Consider the following 19,582-nt stretch of genomic DNA (forward strand, 5'->3'; position numbering starts at 1 on the left):
AACAAGACACAAGCAAGTATCGCAAACATTCCCCCCGAGTGCTACGTATTAGAGCATCGACACACCGACTCGAGCTATAAGGTACACGGCTACTCCACGTCGTTACCTGCACGTTACCAACGGAGGGTAACATTCAAACATAAGGGGTGAGATATCATTCATTATAAAGAAACGTATGATAACATTCCAAGCAAGAGGAAAGATCATACATTGGTCACCACCTCTCACCACAATACTCAATACAACGATTTCACATCACATAATCAAATAAGAAACGACAACAATGTCATCAATTCGACTATGACGATAGATACAATTTGCAAGTAAAATTCCACACAATCGCAACAAACATCTCATCATCAAGTCACCACATCATAATCAAGTAAGACTCGAATGCAATTCACATGTGACTCGACTTATGCAAATGCATGTGGTACCATTTGGAGTAAAACTCCCACGTCTCAAGATTTGCCATTGGGCACACCGTCGCTAATTGCCAATAAGGCCACCGTCACTTTTTACCATTAAGGCCACTGTCTCTTTATGCAATGGATGTGACTCACTAAATGCAACATCCATACAAACACGACATTCACAAATACATCACAAATACCGACTAAACATCATTACTTTTATAGTAATTCGCCACTTCCCAATCACGTCGCTACGTTGCATCATCATACAACAACACACCACTTCACCACACAAATCATAACATCAAACAAATACATTTAAAGAAGGATTAAAATATTTATAAGCATTCCTAAATCACATTCATTAGAGAGGTCTCAATTATAGCTTCGCATAGGTTCAAACGGCACTTAAAAAGGAGTTACGGTTCAAAAGTTACATCATTTCAAAGTTTAGGAAAAATTCTGCAAAACAGGGTTCGCGGCGCCAACAAGGTTCGCGGCGCGAACTGAGCAAATCCAAAAATCCCTAACTTTTTGCCAAGCAGTTCGCGGCGCCAACAAGGGGTCGCGGCGCGAACTGAGCAGATCCAGTTTTTCCCAAGTTTCTGCCAAGAGGTTCGCGGCGTCAACAGTGGTTCGCGGCGCGAACTGGCGATTTTCTGAAAACCCCAAACACAGAAAACAGCATACGAAACCCATCCAAAAACCCCTAAACTCAACCCAATCAAGTTGGAAAACACCAAGCATCACGAATATCAATAGAATACATGTTATAGACACAATTATAACACCTATTATAGGTCTTCTAACATCATAACATCTTCAATCATGCTTAGATTCACAATTTCATAGAAGTCTAATATAAACTCTAACAATCTCTATTCAATTTCAACACAATCATGGAAAATAACATATAATCAAAACCCCACCCAAAACATCATCATACATCCCTTTAGCATGAAAGAATCCCACCCTTACCATAGATTTTGGATTGAAGCCAACTCTATCTTCAACCTTGAGATTCTCCTCTTTCTCTCCTCTCTTCTCTTCTTTCACCAAAAACTCCAAAATGAACTTCTAATTTCTATTTCCTCTAAAACTCTTGTTTTAGTTAAACCCTTACTATCTTAAATTACTAATGGGCTCTAACTAACACCCCTCACTTACTAATACCAACTTAGGCCCAATTATCAACCACACTTACTATCTTATATTATATACTAATAATTCCCAAATAAAACAACATAAAATCAATTAAGCATATAATTAACACATAGATCACAATTAATTCACATAAATAAGGAATTAAAGAAAAATGGTCGTTACAATTCTCTCAAATTGCATTTTATTCCTTCCAATTGCAAAATATTCAAGGTAAGTATGAAATCTTTTTTAATTTTCTGTATTTTATTTGTTATTTTCGTTTTAATTTGTATAATTTATTTGTTTGTGTTATAAATTTATTTTAGGTGTAATATTTGTGATTGAAGATTAGAGGAAGATATTTGAAGATTGATAGAGGAAGATAGAGGTAATTTTGGAATTTTATTTTTTTTAGGTCTTTTTTTATTGATGAATTAGATTGTAGAAAATTAGGTTTGTAGAAAATTAGATTGAAGGTTAAAATTGATGAATGTTAGTTTTGTAGTAAATTAGGTTTGTAGAAAATTAGTGTTGGAAATTAGATTGTAAATTAGAGTAAAAAAATTGATGATTAGAGTTGAAATAGATTGAATAGATTGAATATTGAATTTTGATTGACTATTGAATTTTGATGATTAGAGATGATGAAAAATTGATGAAATATATTAGGTATAATAAGTTTGTATATTTGGTATAATTGAATTTTGATGATTAGAGATCATAAAAATTGATGAACAAAATAGAAATGAAATGTTATTAGAAATAAAATATATTAGGTATATATTTAAAATAAAATACAATGGAGTAGAATTATATTTTATATTTCTTAAAAGGAATAATAAGTTTGTTAAGAGCAAAATAGTGTGAATTAGTATTTTTTAAACAACATTTTAAAAGAAGGTTACTACATAGTTATTAAAAAATAATATATTATTTTGTTTTAAAAATGTTATTATAGTGTAAAGTATATTATTTTGTTTTAAAAAATAATATAATAATATTTTGTTTATAGTTGATATAAGTAAATGTTTAATTATTTACTTATAGTTGATATAAGTAAATGTTTAATTATTGTTACTAAAAAGAGAATGATTGGATATATGTGCAGTATGGAATATTATTTATATTATCGTAGTTGGATGTACGATAGAGTGGAACCAGGAAGACGTGCACTTAAACCCAATTTTATAGAAGGAGTTAACGGGTTTATCACGTGGGCGTTTGCTCAAGAATGTTGTCGAAGCGAAGGAGGAGTTAGGTGTCCCTGTCTTAAATGTGAATGTAGACCTATAATTAGTGACCCAGATGAAGTGGTCATGCATTTGTATAGAAGGGGTTTCATGGAAAATTATTGGGTTTGGACGTTTAATGGTGAAAAATTACCGAGTAACGTACCAGAGACTAGCAATACGCATGCTTCAAGTAGTCGTCCGTCAATGGAATATGAGGAAAGACCGCCTATTGAATATGAGGAAAACTTTAATCAGATCGGTGACATGGTTGAGGATGCTTTTGGTGTGAACGTGACCTATGATCAACCTGAAGATTGTGATGGGGAAGAGATGTCGAACGAAGAAGCGCAGAGATTTTATCAGTTGTTGAATGAGATGAATACGCCGTTGTTTGACGGTTCGTCTGACTCCAAGTTATCAATGTGTGTGAGATTATTGGCCGTCAAGTCAAATTGGAATGTTCCTGATCAGTGTTTGGAATTCTTTGTAAAAATGATGTTGGACTCAACTGCAATGAAAGACGACTTACCTACAACATTTTATGAAGCAAAGAAGTTGGTGTCGAAATTGGGCTTAAGAGTAAGAAAGATTGATTGTTGCATTAATGGTTGTATGTTGTTTTATGACAATGAGTTTGGTACTCAAGATGGATTGTTGGAGGAATGCAAATTTTGTATGAGTCCAAGATATAAAGTTCGCAGTAGAGCCATTAACACTAATCAAGACCGTGTAGCAGAAAAGTCCATGTTTTATCTTCCGATAATTCCAAGGTTAAAAAGAATGTTTGCTTCAATGCACAGTGCAAGTCAAATGATATGGCATCATACAAACAAAACAAGTCCAGGCACTATGCGGCATCCATCTGATGGCGAGGCATAGAAACACTTTGATCGAATACATCCTGATTTTGCCGCAGAACCTAGAAATGTCAGGCTTGGATTATGCTCTGATGGTTTTGCTCCTTATGTTCAAGCGTCGGGAAGTGCGTATTCTTGTTGGCCAGTTATTGTAACCCCTTACAACCTCCCTCTCGAGATGTGCATGACAAAACCATATATGTTTTTGACGTGCATCATTACAGGACCTTCGAGTCCAAAATCCGGAATTGATGTGTATTTACAACCTTTAATTAATGATTTGAAGAGGTTGTGGATTGGTGGAGAATGGACTTATGATATATCACGTAAGCAAAATTTTACTATGCGAGCTGCCTTGATGTGGACCATCAACGACTTTCCAGCATATGGCATGTTGTCTGGTTGGGGTACACATGGCAGAATGGGTTGCCCGCATTGTATGAAAGAGACGAAGGCGTTTACGTTGGATAAAGGGGGGAAAAGCTCGTGGTTTGATGTCACCGCAGATTTCTACCAAAAAATCATCCGTATAGAAAGAACAAGACAAATTTCATAAAAGACAAACAGGTAACAGATATGCCTCCGCCCCGATTGTCACCAGGTGTTGTATGGGACAAAGTTTGTGGGCTACCAAAAATTACAGATACTGGAAAGGCATGTAGAATTGAAGGATATGGAGTCGATCACAATTGGACAAAGAGAAGTATATTTTGGGACCTTCCATATTGGAAAGATAATTTGTTGCGCCATAATCTAGATGTTATGCATATTGAGAAGAATTTTTTTGATAATGTATTTAACACCGTGATGGATGTTAAAGACAAGACGAAAGATAATGAGAAGGCTAGAAATGACATGGAAAAATGGTGCAATCGAAAAGAGTTGGAGTTGAAGCCTCAACCAAATGGGAAATTATTGAAACCGAAGGCTTGTTTCAGTCTGACCTCCCAAGAAGGTAAAGCGGTTTGTCGATGGTTAAAAGAATTGAGAATGCCCGACGGCTATTCTTCAAATTTAGCAAGGTGTGCTGACGCCAACACTGGGAAGTTGCATGGTATGAAAAGTCATGATTGCCATGTTTTTATGGAACAATTGCTACCAATTGCGTTTGGTTCTCTACCTAAACATGTGCTTAATCCACTAACTGAAATTAGTCAATTTTTCAGAGATATTTGTGCTTCAGCTTTAAAAGTAGATGACGTCATTAAGTTGGATCGAAATATTCCAGTCATTCTATGCAAGTTGGAACAAGTATTTCCGCCTGGTTTGTATGACTCCATGGAACATCTACCTGTGCATCTCGCCTATGAAGCTTATCTTGGAGGACCTGTTCAATATAGGTGGATGTATCCGTTTGAAAGGTTCATGGGTGATTCAAAACGATCAGTGAAAAATAAGGCTAGAGTTGAAGGATCGATATGTGCACATTACTTGCATCGAGAAACAACACATTTTTGCAGTCACTATTTCAAGCATTTGATGTTAACTCCAAGAATCATTCGAAATCCTGTCAATGTTAGTGAAAGGAGTCAATTCACTTTATCGATCTTCGGGCTTCCAGGTCGTCCATCTGGAAAAAAGGGTGTGCATTGGTTGACCCAACAAGAAATGCAACCTGCCCATGTTCATGTCTTAATCAACTGCGTTGAAGTTAAACCATTTCTTGAGTAAGTATACATACCCCTAACTTTTAATTTTCTTTACAATCATAAAACTCATTACTCTGAAACTTATAATGTGTTTCTTTTTAGGGAATTCAACAACACCTATTTTCATACTACCGGTGTACAATCAACATCTGGTGTTATCCATGCTCAATTTCCAACATGGTTTAAGGAGAGATTGTATAGCATTGTTGCACCGACTCCCGAAATACTCCATTTGAGAAACTTGTCTCAAGGCCCTATTCAAAGCGCAAATGAATGGCACACATACTTCGTGAATGGATATAAATTTCACACTCATACATGGACTGAAGGGAAAAAGACCATAAACAGTGGTGTTTTTGTGAAAGGAGTTACAGATGGTGGTGAAGATGACTTCTATGTTTTTGTCAAACATATCTACGAGTTGGTGTACACTTACTTCGAGGGGATGATGATCCGAGTCAGATTCATATCATTGACGGGAGATTTTTTATTAGGCCCGAAGGAAGCTCGTAAGTTTCTTATTTATCAATTTTTATTTAAGTATACGTTTCCATTTTTTATAACTTTATAATTAATGTTAATTCAATTAATGTTGTTTAGATTCACGCCGAGTCGGACTGCTGCCAAAGTTATAAGTTATATAATTCAGCAGAATTATAAAAAAACTTATAAAGACTTTTAAAGATGTTAAGGGCGATGATAGAGAACATTGGTTTACGCATTTTCAGGTATACTTAATTTATTGTTTAAGTTATTGATATTTAAATAACTTTTTCACTACAGTTATCTAACTTTTATTTTATCTACTTTTATTGCAGGAAAAATGTGTGTGGGAACCAATGAAAGAGAGACAGATTAAAAAAAATTATTATGGCAGAACTGCAAGACGACTTTCTGACATGCTACGACATGTTAGAAAGCGTTGGGAACTTCATGGCATCCGTCCTAGTTGGATAGGAGAAGAAATCTTTCGGGAACTTCTTAAATATTGGGAGAGTGATGAGTTTGCGGCCAAATCTGAAAATGCAAAGAAGATGACAGCATCTGAAAAGGGTGGTTGCCTTAATGCTGTTGGAAGTATAAGCACTGCTGAGCATGTTCGTCGCATGGTAATAATCATTACCACTTCTTAAAGTTATAATTTCAATTAATAATTGATATTATTAATTATAGTTTATTTTGTTATTTAGAATAAGGAATTAAATAGACCACCACTTATGACCGAGTTGGTTGCGAGGACTCGGAAAAAGAAAACAGGAGCTTTTGTTAACAATCGTACACAAAAAGCTATGGTAAGTTATTTAAGCTATCGGTATTATTTTTTTAAGCTATCTGTATTATTTGGTTAAGCTATCAGTATTATATTTGGTTAAGCTATCGGTATTATTTGGTTAAGTTGGGTATTATATTTGGTTAAGCTATCGGTATTATATTTAGTTAAGCTATCGGTATTATTTGGTTAAGTTGGGTATTATATTTGGTTAAGCTATCCGTATTATATTTGGTTAAGCTATCGGTATTATTTGGTTAAGTTGGGTATTATATTTAGTTAAGCTATTGGTATTATATTTGGTTAAGCTATCGGTATTATTTGGTTAAGTTGGGTATTATATTTGGTTAAGCTATCGGTATTATATTTGGTTAAGCTATCGGTATTATTTGGTTAAGTTGGGTATTATATTTGGTTAAGCTATCCGTATTATATTTGGTTAAGCTATCCGTATTATTTGGTTAAGTTGGGTATTATATTTAGTTAACCTATCGGTATTATTTTTTTAAGCTATCGGTATTTCTGTAAGCGATGAATTGTGATGTATTTGGTGGTGATTGTGAAGTGCCGATAAAGTGTTGATATATATGAATTAAATTGGTGATAAAAGTGCCGATTCTGAACTGATGTAAATGCTTATGTATGGCATAAATGATAATGTATCCTCTATCGTGTGCATATATATATATATATATATATATATATATATATATATATATGTGTGCTTATGAGATGATTGATGATATGATCGGTATATCCGAATGAATATTAACCTGATGATGCAAAAAATATTGCAAAGTGGAAACCATGAATATGTGATTCCTTAATTTGTTGATGAAGTTTTATTATTCTGATTTATTAATTAATTCCGACAGGTAGAATGTATGTGTTATAATTTTCATGTGGCATGTTGTGGCATGAAAATCATGTGGCAACTAAATTTGTGGCGTGAAATTCATGTGGCAACTAAATTATATTTAACTTTTTTTTTGTATGTGTAGGATGATTATCAGGCATTGCTTGTACAATTTCTGACTGTTAATCCTCAGTATACTCCAAGACCGGGAGAGCCGCTTCATCCGGATGTGGATTTTTATCTTTGGAGTAAAGTCATTGGCGGCAAGGGGCCTAACGGGTGTTTTTTTGGTGGTGGAAATTTGGCAGGCACCTTGAGATCTGATGATAGAACTCTATATCAAAGAGTTCTCGACGGGGAAGGAGGTTCACGTCCTGTAACTTTAACAGATGAACAGAGAGAGACACCGTAAGACAATTGGCGATAAATGAGGTGAGGCGTGAGACGGCGGAACGTGAAGCGGCACTGAAAGCCCAAATGGAGGCCCAAATGATGGCAATGCGGAATGATCATCAGCGGGAAATGGAGGTCATGGCGAAAAGACAATCGGATATGGAGGCACAAATGCGAAAATTTATGCAATCCTTTGGTGGAAACCAAAATATGGGGGGTTCTGCGCCGACTGATCAGGAAAATCTAAATGAGGATGAGTTTCCCGACCCGAACTGATTGTTGATTTAATTTAGTTTTTATTTTGTTGTTACTTTTGATTTTGAATTTGTGTAAACTATTAATTAAATTATAATTACATTATTTAGTAATATTAGATTTATAATTTTAGTTTCTTAATTTTAATATATTTAGTTTATTGAATTAATTTATAAATTTTATAAATTTTAATATATTTAGTTTATTAATTTAAATATATATATATATATATATATATATATATATATATTTGATGTTTTGCAAAAAAAAAAAAATATTAGTGATATGATTTCCATGTCACTAAGTAGTGACATGAAAATCACGTCGCAACATTACACATTAAATGCGCTATTTCATTCACTCCTAGACAAATTTAGTGACGTGATTTACATGTCACTACTTAGTGACATGAAATTCACGTCGCAACTAAAGATGCTTTTTCTGGATTTTCACTTCATTAAATAGTGAAGTGAAAATCACGTCACTAAAAGTTGCCACCTTACCTCCTGCGACGTAAATAGACACATCGCAAATGGTATTGGTTTGTGATGTGTTTTTTTGGGTTGTGGCGTGAAATTCACGTCACTACTGAGACATTTTTTTGTGTTTAAACATTTTTTTTTAAAAGACCATTTTAAGAAAAGGCAAAACAAATGGACCTATTATATACACTACTAAAAATCTCGCCTTTAGAGACCGATTTAGAGACTGAAAATCTGCAAAATCAGTCACTAAATTCATCAGCGACCAAATTCGCGACCAAAATTGGGCAGTAGCGAAAACCCTGGTCGCTAGTTCGTAGCGACCATTTTAGAGACCGATCTTTAGTGACCGAATTTAGTGACTGATTTCAGAGACTGAATTTAGTGACTGATTTCAGAGACGGAAACAGTGACCGAACCCATATTTTGAATTCAGAGACCATTTTTGTGACTGATTTTGAATTAATTTATATGTTTGTTGTGACCGAATTTGCTACTGATTAAGAAACATTGTATGATAAATTCAGTCTCTATTTCGGTCTCTGAAATCTGAGTTTGTTATTATAATTATTATTAATAATTTACATTTCCGGGTAGCAATTTTTTAGATTTAATTTAATATGTCTAAAATTATTTCATACACACCAAACAATTAAACAAGCACACAACCATATGAAAATAATATATTTAACTATTACCAAAAACTTATCAAAAGATACATAATCAATCCAAAACATAACCAAGACTAAGTTATCACTACTAAACTTGCAAGTATCATCAGTAAATGGATGATTTTCAACATATTCAAACTTACAAAAGAGGGAATAAATCCCTTTCAACTCTTGCATACAAAAAGCAATATACTAACTCCAAAACATAAAAAGTTAAGCCACACTACTACACTTGTCATTCTTGAACTAATTCATCACCATCATTAGGCACATCATCATTATCATAACACATATCATCATTATCATCAGCCACATCATCATTATCATCAACCACATCATCTTCATGAACTTGATCTCTAATATATGGCTTGGGCCGAAAGTTTAAGCTTTTCATCAATTGTTTTAACATATCACGAAGTTCATCCCTTTCATTTCTCATTTCTTCCCTTTCAATTCTCATTTCTTCCCTTTCAATTTTTAATTCTTCAAATTCATGCCTTTGCACCCATTCTGTTGACGAGGAACTTGAACCACGGTAATTTCGCCTGCTTGCAAATGAAGAAGATTCACTCCCAAGGCCATACACATGTCCTTTCCTTATTCCCGCAACTTCAGTCCACACATCAATTTCTTTTGGTGGCGGAGTTCCTTGCGAAGATTCTTGTTGAGTTAATTCTTCCCATCTACGTTTAAATTTTTCCTATTGACATAAATATAAGACAAATTAATATTTTAAAATAAAGTAAAATAAAATGAAATCAACATGAAAAATAAAAATAAAATAACTATTTAAGATTGAGAACTCATTACATAAACATGTTCAGATCTTCGATCAACCCAAGTATTATTCTTGCGATGTTGGTGTGTGTGAACAAACAAATCTGAAGGAGCGGGAGGAGTGCCATTCAGTTCCGTCTATAACAAAACAAAAAATATGAATTAGAACTAGAAACCAAAGAATATTTTTCATTTACCATCATCACAATACATATTGTCACCACAAAATGGTGATTGATTTATAAACTCAATTGACTATTTGCAACAATCATATGCAGCAGTGGAATGTTTCAATTTAGTAACTTATCTATTGGCGCGGATCTAATGAGGAGCCCTCAAAAATAGCATTCAATTTGAAAGTCACGTGTTAATATACAAAACAAAAAGTAAATAAATTAAATCAAATAATTATTTGATCTTCATGTATCTTGTACCGATAAAATTCTGAAAGGAATTCAGTGAAGAGAACTTAAAATATCAAGCTTGAGGTATTCAAAATCTTAGAAGTATCACCTAGATCAAAACTCGACTTTTGTATTCTCTCTTGTCACAAAGCAATTCACAATGCTCCCATAAGGAATACTAAAGTTTCTCATCCAATCAAAACTAATGCAATGAATGTTAAACTCACGCTAATTAAAGCTCCTATGCTGGTCCACAAACACGGTAATGTGTTAAGAAAATGATTAAACATTGGTTTTATGCTTTGTTGCATGGAGAGCAGCTAGGTAAGTTTTCAACTACATGGCTTTTTTTCCATTTGTCAATGTCTAAACTCTAAAGCATCCATGCCTACACATAGAAATATAACGATGTAGAGCAAAGGTGTTACTTGGAAGGTGATTTGGATTATGCTACATATCATGAAATTAATGGTCACAAGAATATTATCACACCAATAGGATTTTTCATTTTCATGGCACAATCCAATCTGTGTAATAAATAATTGTATAAATCTGTGTAATAAATAATAAATCCAATAGCACACTAAACCACTCAAAATCACAAACATATGCAGCAAAAACAAAATTAACAGCACACAAAATCAATCATATAAACACCATAATAATATAAACAACATAAAATTTACCAAATTAGCTCTATGTTGGGAAGTGGTGATAGAGCCACAAGTGTGAAGGGGCATTCCAAAACCTCCACAGTCAGATGCTCGATTTGTTTTTGCCTGCATACTCTTTTTCTTATATTCTGAAGTTCCCCAATGCTCACATAGTGTATTCCACATATTCAGATCAATCCAACTTGGTCTTTTCCTTGTGACACGGACCTTGTTTAAGTTATTTTTCATTATTGTTGCACCTCGTCTTTCAAAGTTCTTTCTAGCCCATGCATCATCCAGTGGAACAAAATTATACTTTTTCTGTATATATAGATATATATAACAAACATATGATTAGACAAATAGTTGGCTAAAACAAACACAATGGCTAACACAATAAGCATAATAATAGAAGTATTCGAAAAATACCTTAAACTCTCCAAACCACAAGTCCCTCGTATCACTGTCTATCTTCTTCCATGAGTTCCATGGCATACTATAGTTACTCCTAATGATATCTCCAATCCCACTAGCCGCAGCATATGAAGGCAAAAATCTATAAACAATACATATTAATAGGTAAGAAATATATATATATATATATATATATATAGTATATGAAAAGAACTAAAAGTAAGTATACATATATATACCCTTGTAAGTCAAGGTATAAGGTTTGCTTTCCGCCATTACTTCGTGTCTCGGATGGAACGACAGTTTCACTTGATCTTGGGGTTTGTGCCCCATCAGAATCAGAAGGTTGTGAAATAGATGGTGATGTTACCCCTCTTATTGTAGACGGGGGTGTGAGACTTGATGTCCTAGTAGCAGATCCAGCATGAGGAATTGAGACATTAGATGTCCTAGTAGCAGATGCAGAATGAGGAAGTGGGACATTAGGTGTCCTAGTAGCAGATGCAGCATGAGGAAGTGGGACATTAGGTGTCCTAGTAGCAGATGCAACATGAGGAAGTGGAACATTAGATGTGCTAGTAGCAGATGCAACATGAGGAAGTGGAACATTAGATGTCCTAGTGGCAGATGCAACATGAGGAAGTGAGGCATTAGATGTCCTATTAGTAGATGCAACATGAGAAGAAGGAATATTAGATGTTCTAGTAGCAGATTCCCTTGTAGGAGGTGCAACATAAGGATGTGGGCCATCAAATGTCCTAGTATAAGATGTCATAGTATGAGGTGGGCCATTAGATTTCCTAGTAATAGATGTCCTACAAAAAGGTGCAACACGAGATGTGCTTGAAGAGGGTGCAACATGAGATGTACTATGAAGAGATGCAAAATTCAATGTCTTGGGAGGAAGTGTAACATGTAATTTCTTATGAGAAGGTTCAAGAGGAGGAGATACATCATGAGATGTCATATGAGGAGGTGCATCATGAGATGTCATAGGTGGAGGTGCATCATGAGATGCTATATGGGGAGGTGCATCATGAGATGCATTTGGTGTTGTAGTCCAACAGCATCATAAATCATGTTCTCAAAAGTACTGTGGTGGTTGCTATGAGCCTCTTGTGCAGATTTTTCTTTATTAATTTCTACAAGCAACTCCGGATCACTTTCTCCATGACATGTCCAATACCAATAATTAGGTTTGAACCCTTTCTGAAAAATATGAACTTTAACTTCTTCGAAGTGTTTCAAAGGGACGTTTTTGCAATTAGAACAGGGACATCTAATTTCATCATTAATTATGCCGTCTTGTTGGAGTGCAAATGACACAAATTCATCTAACCCATTTCGAAACTCTTCTGTGTACCCCTTTCGGCCAGGATTTAGCCTATTATACATCCAACTACGATCTATTCGGATGTCCATGTGTTGAGTCCAACACACAATTATAAAATAATATTTTGAGAATACAGGTGGATAGAAAGACCAACAATGTATCAATAATTCCCTACTAGAAACCTATTGCCGGAGAGAAAGAAGCATGCATTAAAATATATCAAATTTATTATAAATATGCATATATAACTACCTAAAACAATATTTAGATTAGTGAAAGCTAATAATTATTAAACTGTTTACTTACATAATAGCATCTTTATCATAAAAAAAAATGAATAATAGAAATAGAGGGGGATATCCACGTACAGTAAGTGATATAAGTGGAAAAGAAAAAGCAACATTCATTCCCTCTCTTAATGATTTTCTTTATTTCTCATTACTACCCCTTTATTCAATTTATACACAAAACAACAACAAATTCAAACATGAATGATCGAAAATAATTGAGAAACAAAACAAACCGAGACCGTCGGAGGGAGCTCGTCGGTTGACAAGTGGTAATTTTCTTTTGGTTAATAATGTAAGTTACTTGGTTGTGGTTCAAATTTTAAAACAAACATATACACACATATGATCTATCATGCGAGCTCTTTAAAGCTAGACACATGCTATACACTAGGGGTGGACAAAATATTTCAATCCTAATGATGTAGTATGTGCACATCTGTACTAGTAGTCTGCTATTTCTAGGCTAATGTGATAGACCCAAAAAATCAATTAATTGATTTTCACTTTCCCACTCTCTCACGCATTCTCTTTCATTCCCTCTCTCAATCTCTCTTTTTCGTCTTCTTACTGTGTATTGTGTACCTCTCATCTTCTCTAAGAACCATCATCTTCTCACTTCTCTTATCTTCTTTTCACAACCATTTTAATCCTTTCCAATTACTATTTACTGAAGTTATCTTTTTTCACAACTTTTTCATCTATTCCAATTAAAAACATTTATTCTATTTTACTGAAATTATGGTTATTCTATTGTTTTTTCATATTAATGGTTGTTGTTATTTTAATAGTTTATATATTTTAATGGTTGTTGTTATTTTAATGGTTTATCTATTTTAATAGTTGTTGTTGTTTTAATGGTTTATATATGGGTTGTTTCCACTTTCTACTGGATTTTTTTTCTCCCGGGAGTTCAAACTTTAGATCGATTTCAAACCGGTTGAAACCACCCAAATAAACCGAAACCCGATAAATCCATAGTCCGACTTAACCGAGACCCAAAACGGATGGAAGTGGTAAAATTCCCCTCCTAATTTTTCAATAGAAATTAGAATCATATGTAACAAAATGAGTTATTTTTATGAGAAAAAAAATGCAATTACCTTGATTTCCTGTCTTCTTTGTGCAGTGTAGATACAGTATTAAGCAGTAGGACTTATCAATTGTGAGTCTCAAATAAAATTCTACCTGAATATTGAAAAAGTTAAGAAATATTAGGAATTTACAAACTTTTCACAAGAAATTTAGGGTTTACAATCTCTACAATTACCAAACAACATAAAAGTTTTTCTATGAAATTGATTAGAAACTTAGGTTTTAGTCAGAAATTAGTCAAGAACAAAAGAATTTGGAGACTTACCTTGGAGTCAACACGGCCATGGCTCCATATATGATGAAGGTGACAAATGTTGCCGTCGAACAACGAAAGAATTACAGTGAGAGAATCTGTCAAATGAGAGGAATGAGTGAGAGAGGGAGATGGGGTTAGGGCACACGGTTTTCACTCTGTTTCTGTTTCAAACGAATTCTCCCCTTAATTGTGTGAGGCTTAATTTTAGGAAAAAGTAGAGAGTGATTAATATTAATGATTTGTTTTGTTTTTCATTGAATAATTAAACTCTGCAATTAAAAAAGTATTATTCTTTTTAATTTTAAAATATTTTGACCTACGAATATTTATTTTATAATAAGGTGAAAGTTGAAAAGTTGGACATTTTATTTATTAATATTTTTTAATAAAAATAAATATTATGGTTTAAAATGAATTTAGCCCTTGTACTTTTATTCAAGGAAAAGAAGAGAACTAAAAATTAGGAGGGAATTTTACCGCTAAAAAAACTAAATCTTGTGAAGGAATTAATTATTAATAAAGAGAGACTAAAAGTTCAATAAAGATAATTTAACACAATGAGTAGGAAAACAAAAATAATAAATATGTTTAATAGTGACCGAAATTTTGGTCTCTAAATATAGTGACAGAGTCACGGATTTCTTTTACAAAATTAATAAATATGGCGAACTGATTTGGGTTTGGCATAACTATACATGTTAGAGACTGATATTTCGGTCACAACTTTTTCAGTTGCTAATTCCGTGGCTAATTTAATTTTGTGACCTATTTAGCCACCAAAATATTTCTTACTTTTATTTGGTGGCTAATTCGGTCACTATTGTGACCAAAATATTTTGGTGTCTAAATCAGTCTCTAATAGCGTTTTTTTAGTAGTGATATATATATATATATATATATATATATATATATATATATATATATATATATATATATATATATATATATATATAGAGCTAATTTTCTCTCCACTTTGAATTCTTTAATTTTAAATAAAAGACCAATTAAAAAATATCTTGTAATTAATTCATAACATATAGTTTTAAAAAGTAGGAATAGGTCCATATCATATTAATATTTTTATTGAAGTACTGAAAAGTCTGGTATGTGGGACTCTTTAAGATTTTAGCCAACTTTTACATTGTTCATATGGTGCACTCGAAAGATATGCTTCAAATGAAATAATTTGATGTCATGAAAAGAAAGTGGGCACATTTAAACCAAACAAAGAGCCTGATACCCATATTTGTGACCACTCAACTCATGTTACTTTAAATAATGGAGGACAAATGAACCTAGCTATATGATATGCCAAATCCAACCCCTTTTGGCATAAACAAATTCATTGAGGAGAGGAGATAAATAAGCATATATATTATTATATTATATCCTATGAATTTGACAAGCAAATGCTAATATCTATGGAATGGCAGGACCAAAGTCAGTGTATCTTCTATACCATTACTTTATTGCAAAAAGGTGACTCTTCATGCACTGAATAATATATATAGTCAAAAGCTAGTCCTCCGAAAAAGAAACACGACGACAAATTATTGGGTTAAATAAGTTTTTGGTCTTTATAAATATTGCAGTTTTTCTTTTTAGTCTCTCTCTGCCTTTAGGCAACAATTTTTACAAAAAAAAAACCGTTGCCAAAATTAGCTAAAACCATTGTCAAAACCCAGGAGAGATTAAAAGCGAAACTGCAATATTTATAGGACCAAAAAGTTATTTATAACTCTAAATTATTTTAGGTGCTCAATGTTACATTAAATTTTAAAATAAAGATCTTGCTTTGATATCCTAGCCTTTTTGGTTCTATACCAAAAATAAGTAAATAACTATTCAATTTTGAGGTGGATCATAATAAAAGCAATAAAAATAATAAATATTTTGTAGTGACAAATTAATATTGTTTTTTAGTGACAAATTAATATATTAATAAGAAAAGTGAAAAAAATACAAATAATTTTAAAACACAAAAAATATCTAAAGAACTATTAAGAATACAAATAAAAAATTAACAAAAAAAAAATTCAACTAAGAGAACAACAAACTAAATACAAGGAAAAATAGTCAAGCAACTAAAAACTCGCCCCTTATAGGATCATATTAGAACTCATGTCGTCAGAATCACCATCAACATATCAAAATTTACCAAAAAAATGACAAAATCATATGACATAACCTATTTCAGAACTAAGATAAACAATCGGTTGACTATTGGTTAAGGTAGAGAATACAAATCTGAAGTCAAACATTATATGTGCATGAGTTCATCCTGATCTACCTAGAAACCATTTAAAAAAATACTATTTTCCTATACTCATTTAACAATATTTGTAACATCATTAAAAAGGATATCATTATGAGCTCTCCAAATGGTCTAAACTAGAGTAGATAATAACAAAATGACCGATAGATTTGGTCCTACCACCTAAAGAAAGAAAAGACACAAAGAGAACCATATAATCACTAAGAAGAATCCCTTGTAAATCCAACTATTGGAAGATCATATACCACATAGACAATACTAACTCACAAATACAAAGAGATGAGAAACAAACTCTACCGAACTCCGAAAAAAAAAGACAAGAGATTCCACTAGAATCAATAATCACCCCTTTGATATAAGTTCTCTCTATAAGGGAATTTATCATGAGAATACTAACACTTTAGAATGAGTCTAACTACCCTAAATAAGGGTATTACACTAGGATTTTTAGCTAATGGAAAGTCAACGAAGATTACGAAGGAATATTTAGTGTTAATGGCATTAAAATCATGTGTTTAAGGACATTAATGATCCAGCGTCGACAGAACATTAACCAAGGATTCGACTGGTGTGATAGCTATGATTTGGAAGAATCACAAGAACAGATCCAGAAGATTAGGATCACCTAGAAACATGTCCAAAATCTTGAGAAGGACAGTCAATAGGACTTGTGTGTCAACATGAATATTAGTCGATGAAGCCACAGAGAAGTGAAATACATAGCAATTCCCCAAGTTCAAGTTTCAAACAAAGATGAAGTTGACAACACGTTGGTATATATTATCACGAGTTCGTGGAGAGGTTTGAAGTAGTTATTTCAACAAGGGTTGCAATCAATGAATTGTGGGTGACACGTAGACAGACTAGTGGAAAATTGAAGATTAGAAGTGGGTTGAAATGTGGAACCTCCTTAGTGGTCAGAACCATCATCGATGATTACTTGTAAGTAGAATATATAAAAGACTCATACATTCTAACAAGGGTCGCAAAAATTTGATACATACTCTCCATACGAATAGAGTACCCAAGTCAAAGAGCGAAACAGTTTGTGAGAAACATGTATGTGTCTGCGTCCAATATTTTCATTATTTTCTTATTTCCTTAAGTGAAACATTTGTTTTTTCTTTCTTTTATCTTTACCTTTGTTTAATATCATTTATTTCAATTTATCTTCTTGTCATTTATCAAAGCTCGCCTTCATTAAAATTTTATCTTTATGATGTCTTCACATGAACGACTACATTCCATTCGCATGCACGTGTTTTCATACAAATTATTTGCACAAATTTCTTTGGAGATAATTTTCGAGTTAATCTCTCTTGGGTTTTAAACTCGTGATTGTTTACTAAAAACACAAGTAAACAAAGGGGAAAGTTTAAATTCTCATCCATAAGAGACGGGGACAAACTAGCAAAGTGATCTTGATAGATAGAGACAACAAAGAAATTATTGTCTCTTGTATGCTTCCAACTCCACTTATCTCTCTCCTGAGAGAGGATAAAATTCTAGATCTTAGAGGGAAGATTTTCAAACACATGTAGAAAGAAATGTTTTCACCACCTGAGATCGTAAACTAGATCCTTGTTATCCACCCTACCGATATCTCCCACCAGCCCATCTAATTGATCAGAGTTAAAAAATATACCAAGGAAATTTAACTTTATGGGAATGGATCCTAATCAATGATCACTCAAGAAAGAATTATGAAGGCCCGACTCTAATTTTTAAGGATACCATGAACAAATAAATCAGAAGGGTCGTCCTATTTAGACCCAAAAATAGACACATTTTCCACCAAGTTGAAGAAGATAGGAACCCCAATACCCCTTCCCCTCAAAAAGAGGAAACGTCTGAAGAACCATACCTAGATACAAGAATATCATGCCACGTCCCTGAAATACCTGTAAGCAATCTACATCTTCACTTAGCCAAAAGGACTAGATTAACTAGTTGAAGATCTCTAACTCCTAACCCCTCTTTACTCTTAGGCTTACAAACATTATCCCATTTAATCCAACAAGTTTTAGATTCCCCATTCACCGCTCTCCAAAGAAAACTTCTATGTAACTTAACAAGTTTCTTGAAAATATTTACACGCATCTTCAAAAGGACAAGAAAAATATAAGAATAGCATTAAGCATAAAATTAAGAAGAATCACCCTACCTTCAAAACTAACATATATGTGTTTCCAGGAATGGGGCCTCCTAGTCATCAAATTGATTAAAGGGCCTCAAGTAGATTCCAACCAAGGATTAGCCCTTACCAGCAATCAAAGGTACTTAAAAGAAAGAGTTTCAATCTAACGGTTAAGGAAATCACATGCAGAAGGTAGTGCCTGATCAATATTTAGCAAGTGTACTAAATCTCATTGCAAGTAATAAAAATTGTTTTTATCATGTGCATTATTTTATTTTAACAAAATAACTAATGTGCTATAATAATAAAATTGAGAGGTTTTCAAGATTTGAATTTATATAAAATGCTTAAATAAAATGATGAAAAATTTATCAGATTAAATGCAACTAGGCTTTGTTTTAAATCCCCTATATGTCATTGTTAATATCGGCGTCTATTTGTCCTAAGTTGATTTATCATAAATTACAATGATTTAACCAAGTCATTATACTCAATCGCTTGGTGTATAACTTACTATTCTACACTACAACTCCCTAATCCCTTGTGTCAAGTTGAATTTAAAATACGTAATTTAGATCGTTAAACCATTTAGTCACAACTTATAATTTCTTACTGCTAATCAATTACTAAGTTGAATGTTCAAACAAATTCGAAATCACAAAGTTAGGGTCAGTAATCTCTATAATTATAGGTTCGATATTTGAGTGCGTAGACAGATACAAAGCAAATG

General features: G+C 33.2%; 1 protein-coding gene across 1 annotated transcript; it reads right to left on the reverse strand.

Moving 5' to 3' along the window:
- Positions 1 to 9,434: 9,434 nt before the first annotated feature.
- On the reverse strand, positions 9,435 to 12,463 carry LOC131655488 (uncharacterized). The gene is made up of 6 exons (XM_058925349.1): positions 11,709 to 12,463; positions 11,485 to 11,611; positions 11,089 to 11,376; positions 10,032 to 10,136; positions 9,553 to 9,921; positions 9,435 to 9,467 (listed from the first exon to the last, which is right to left on the reverse strand). The coding sequence occupies exons 1-6, from the start codon at positions 12,461 to 12,463 to the stop codon at positions 9,435 to 9,437; spliced, it is 1,677 nt and encodes a 558-aa protein (XP_058781332.1).
- Between the last annotated feature and the right edge of the window lie 7,119 nt (positions 12,464 to 19,582).

Source organism: Vicia villosa, linkage group LG1, assembly GCF_029867415.1.
Source record: "Vicia villosa cultivar HV-30 ecotype Madison, WI linkage group LG1, Vvil1.0, whole genome shotgun sequence".
Taxonomy (NCBI): domain Eukaryota; kingdom Viridiplantae; phylum Streptophyta; class Magnoliopsida; order Fabales; family Fabaceae; genus Vicia; species Vicia villosa.

Excerpts from the sequence above, each read along its gene's own strand:
- LOC131655488 (XM_058925349.1), bottom strand. The coding sequence starts at position 12,463 with ATGACATCTCATGATGCACCTCCTCATATGACATCTCATGATGTATCT. Across the intron at positions 11,612-11,708 it reads TTATACCTTGACTTACAAGG|ATTTTTGCCTTCATATGCTG; the intron begins GTATATATATGT and ends TATTGTTTATAG. Across the intron at positions 9,922-10,031 it reads GAAGATCTGAACATGTTTAT|GAAAAATTTAAACGTAGATG; the intron begins GTAATGAGTTCT and ends TTATGTCAATAG.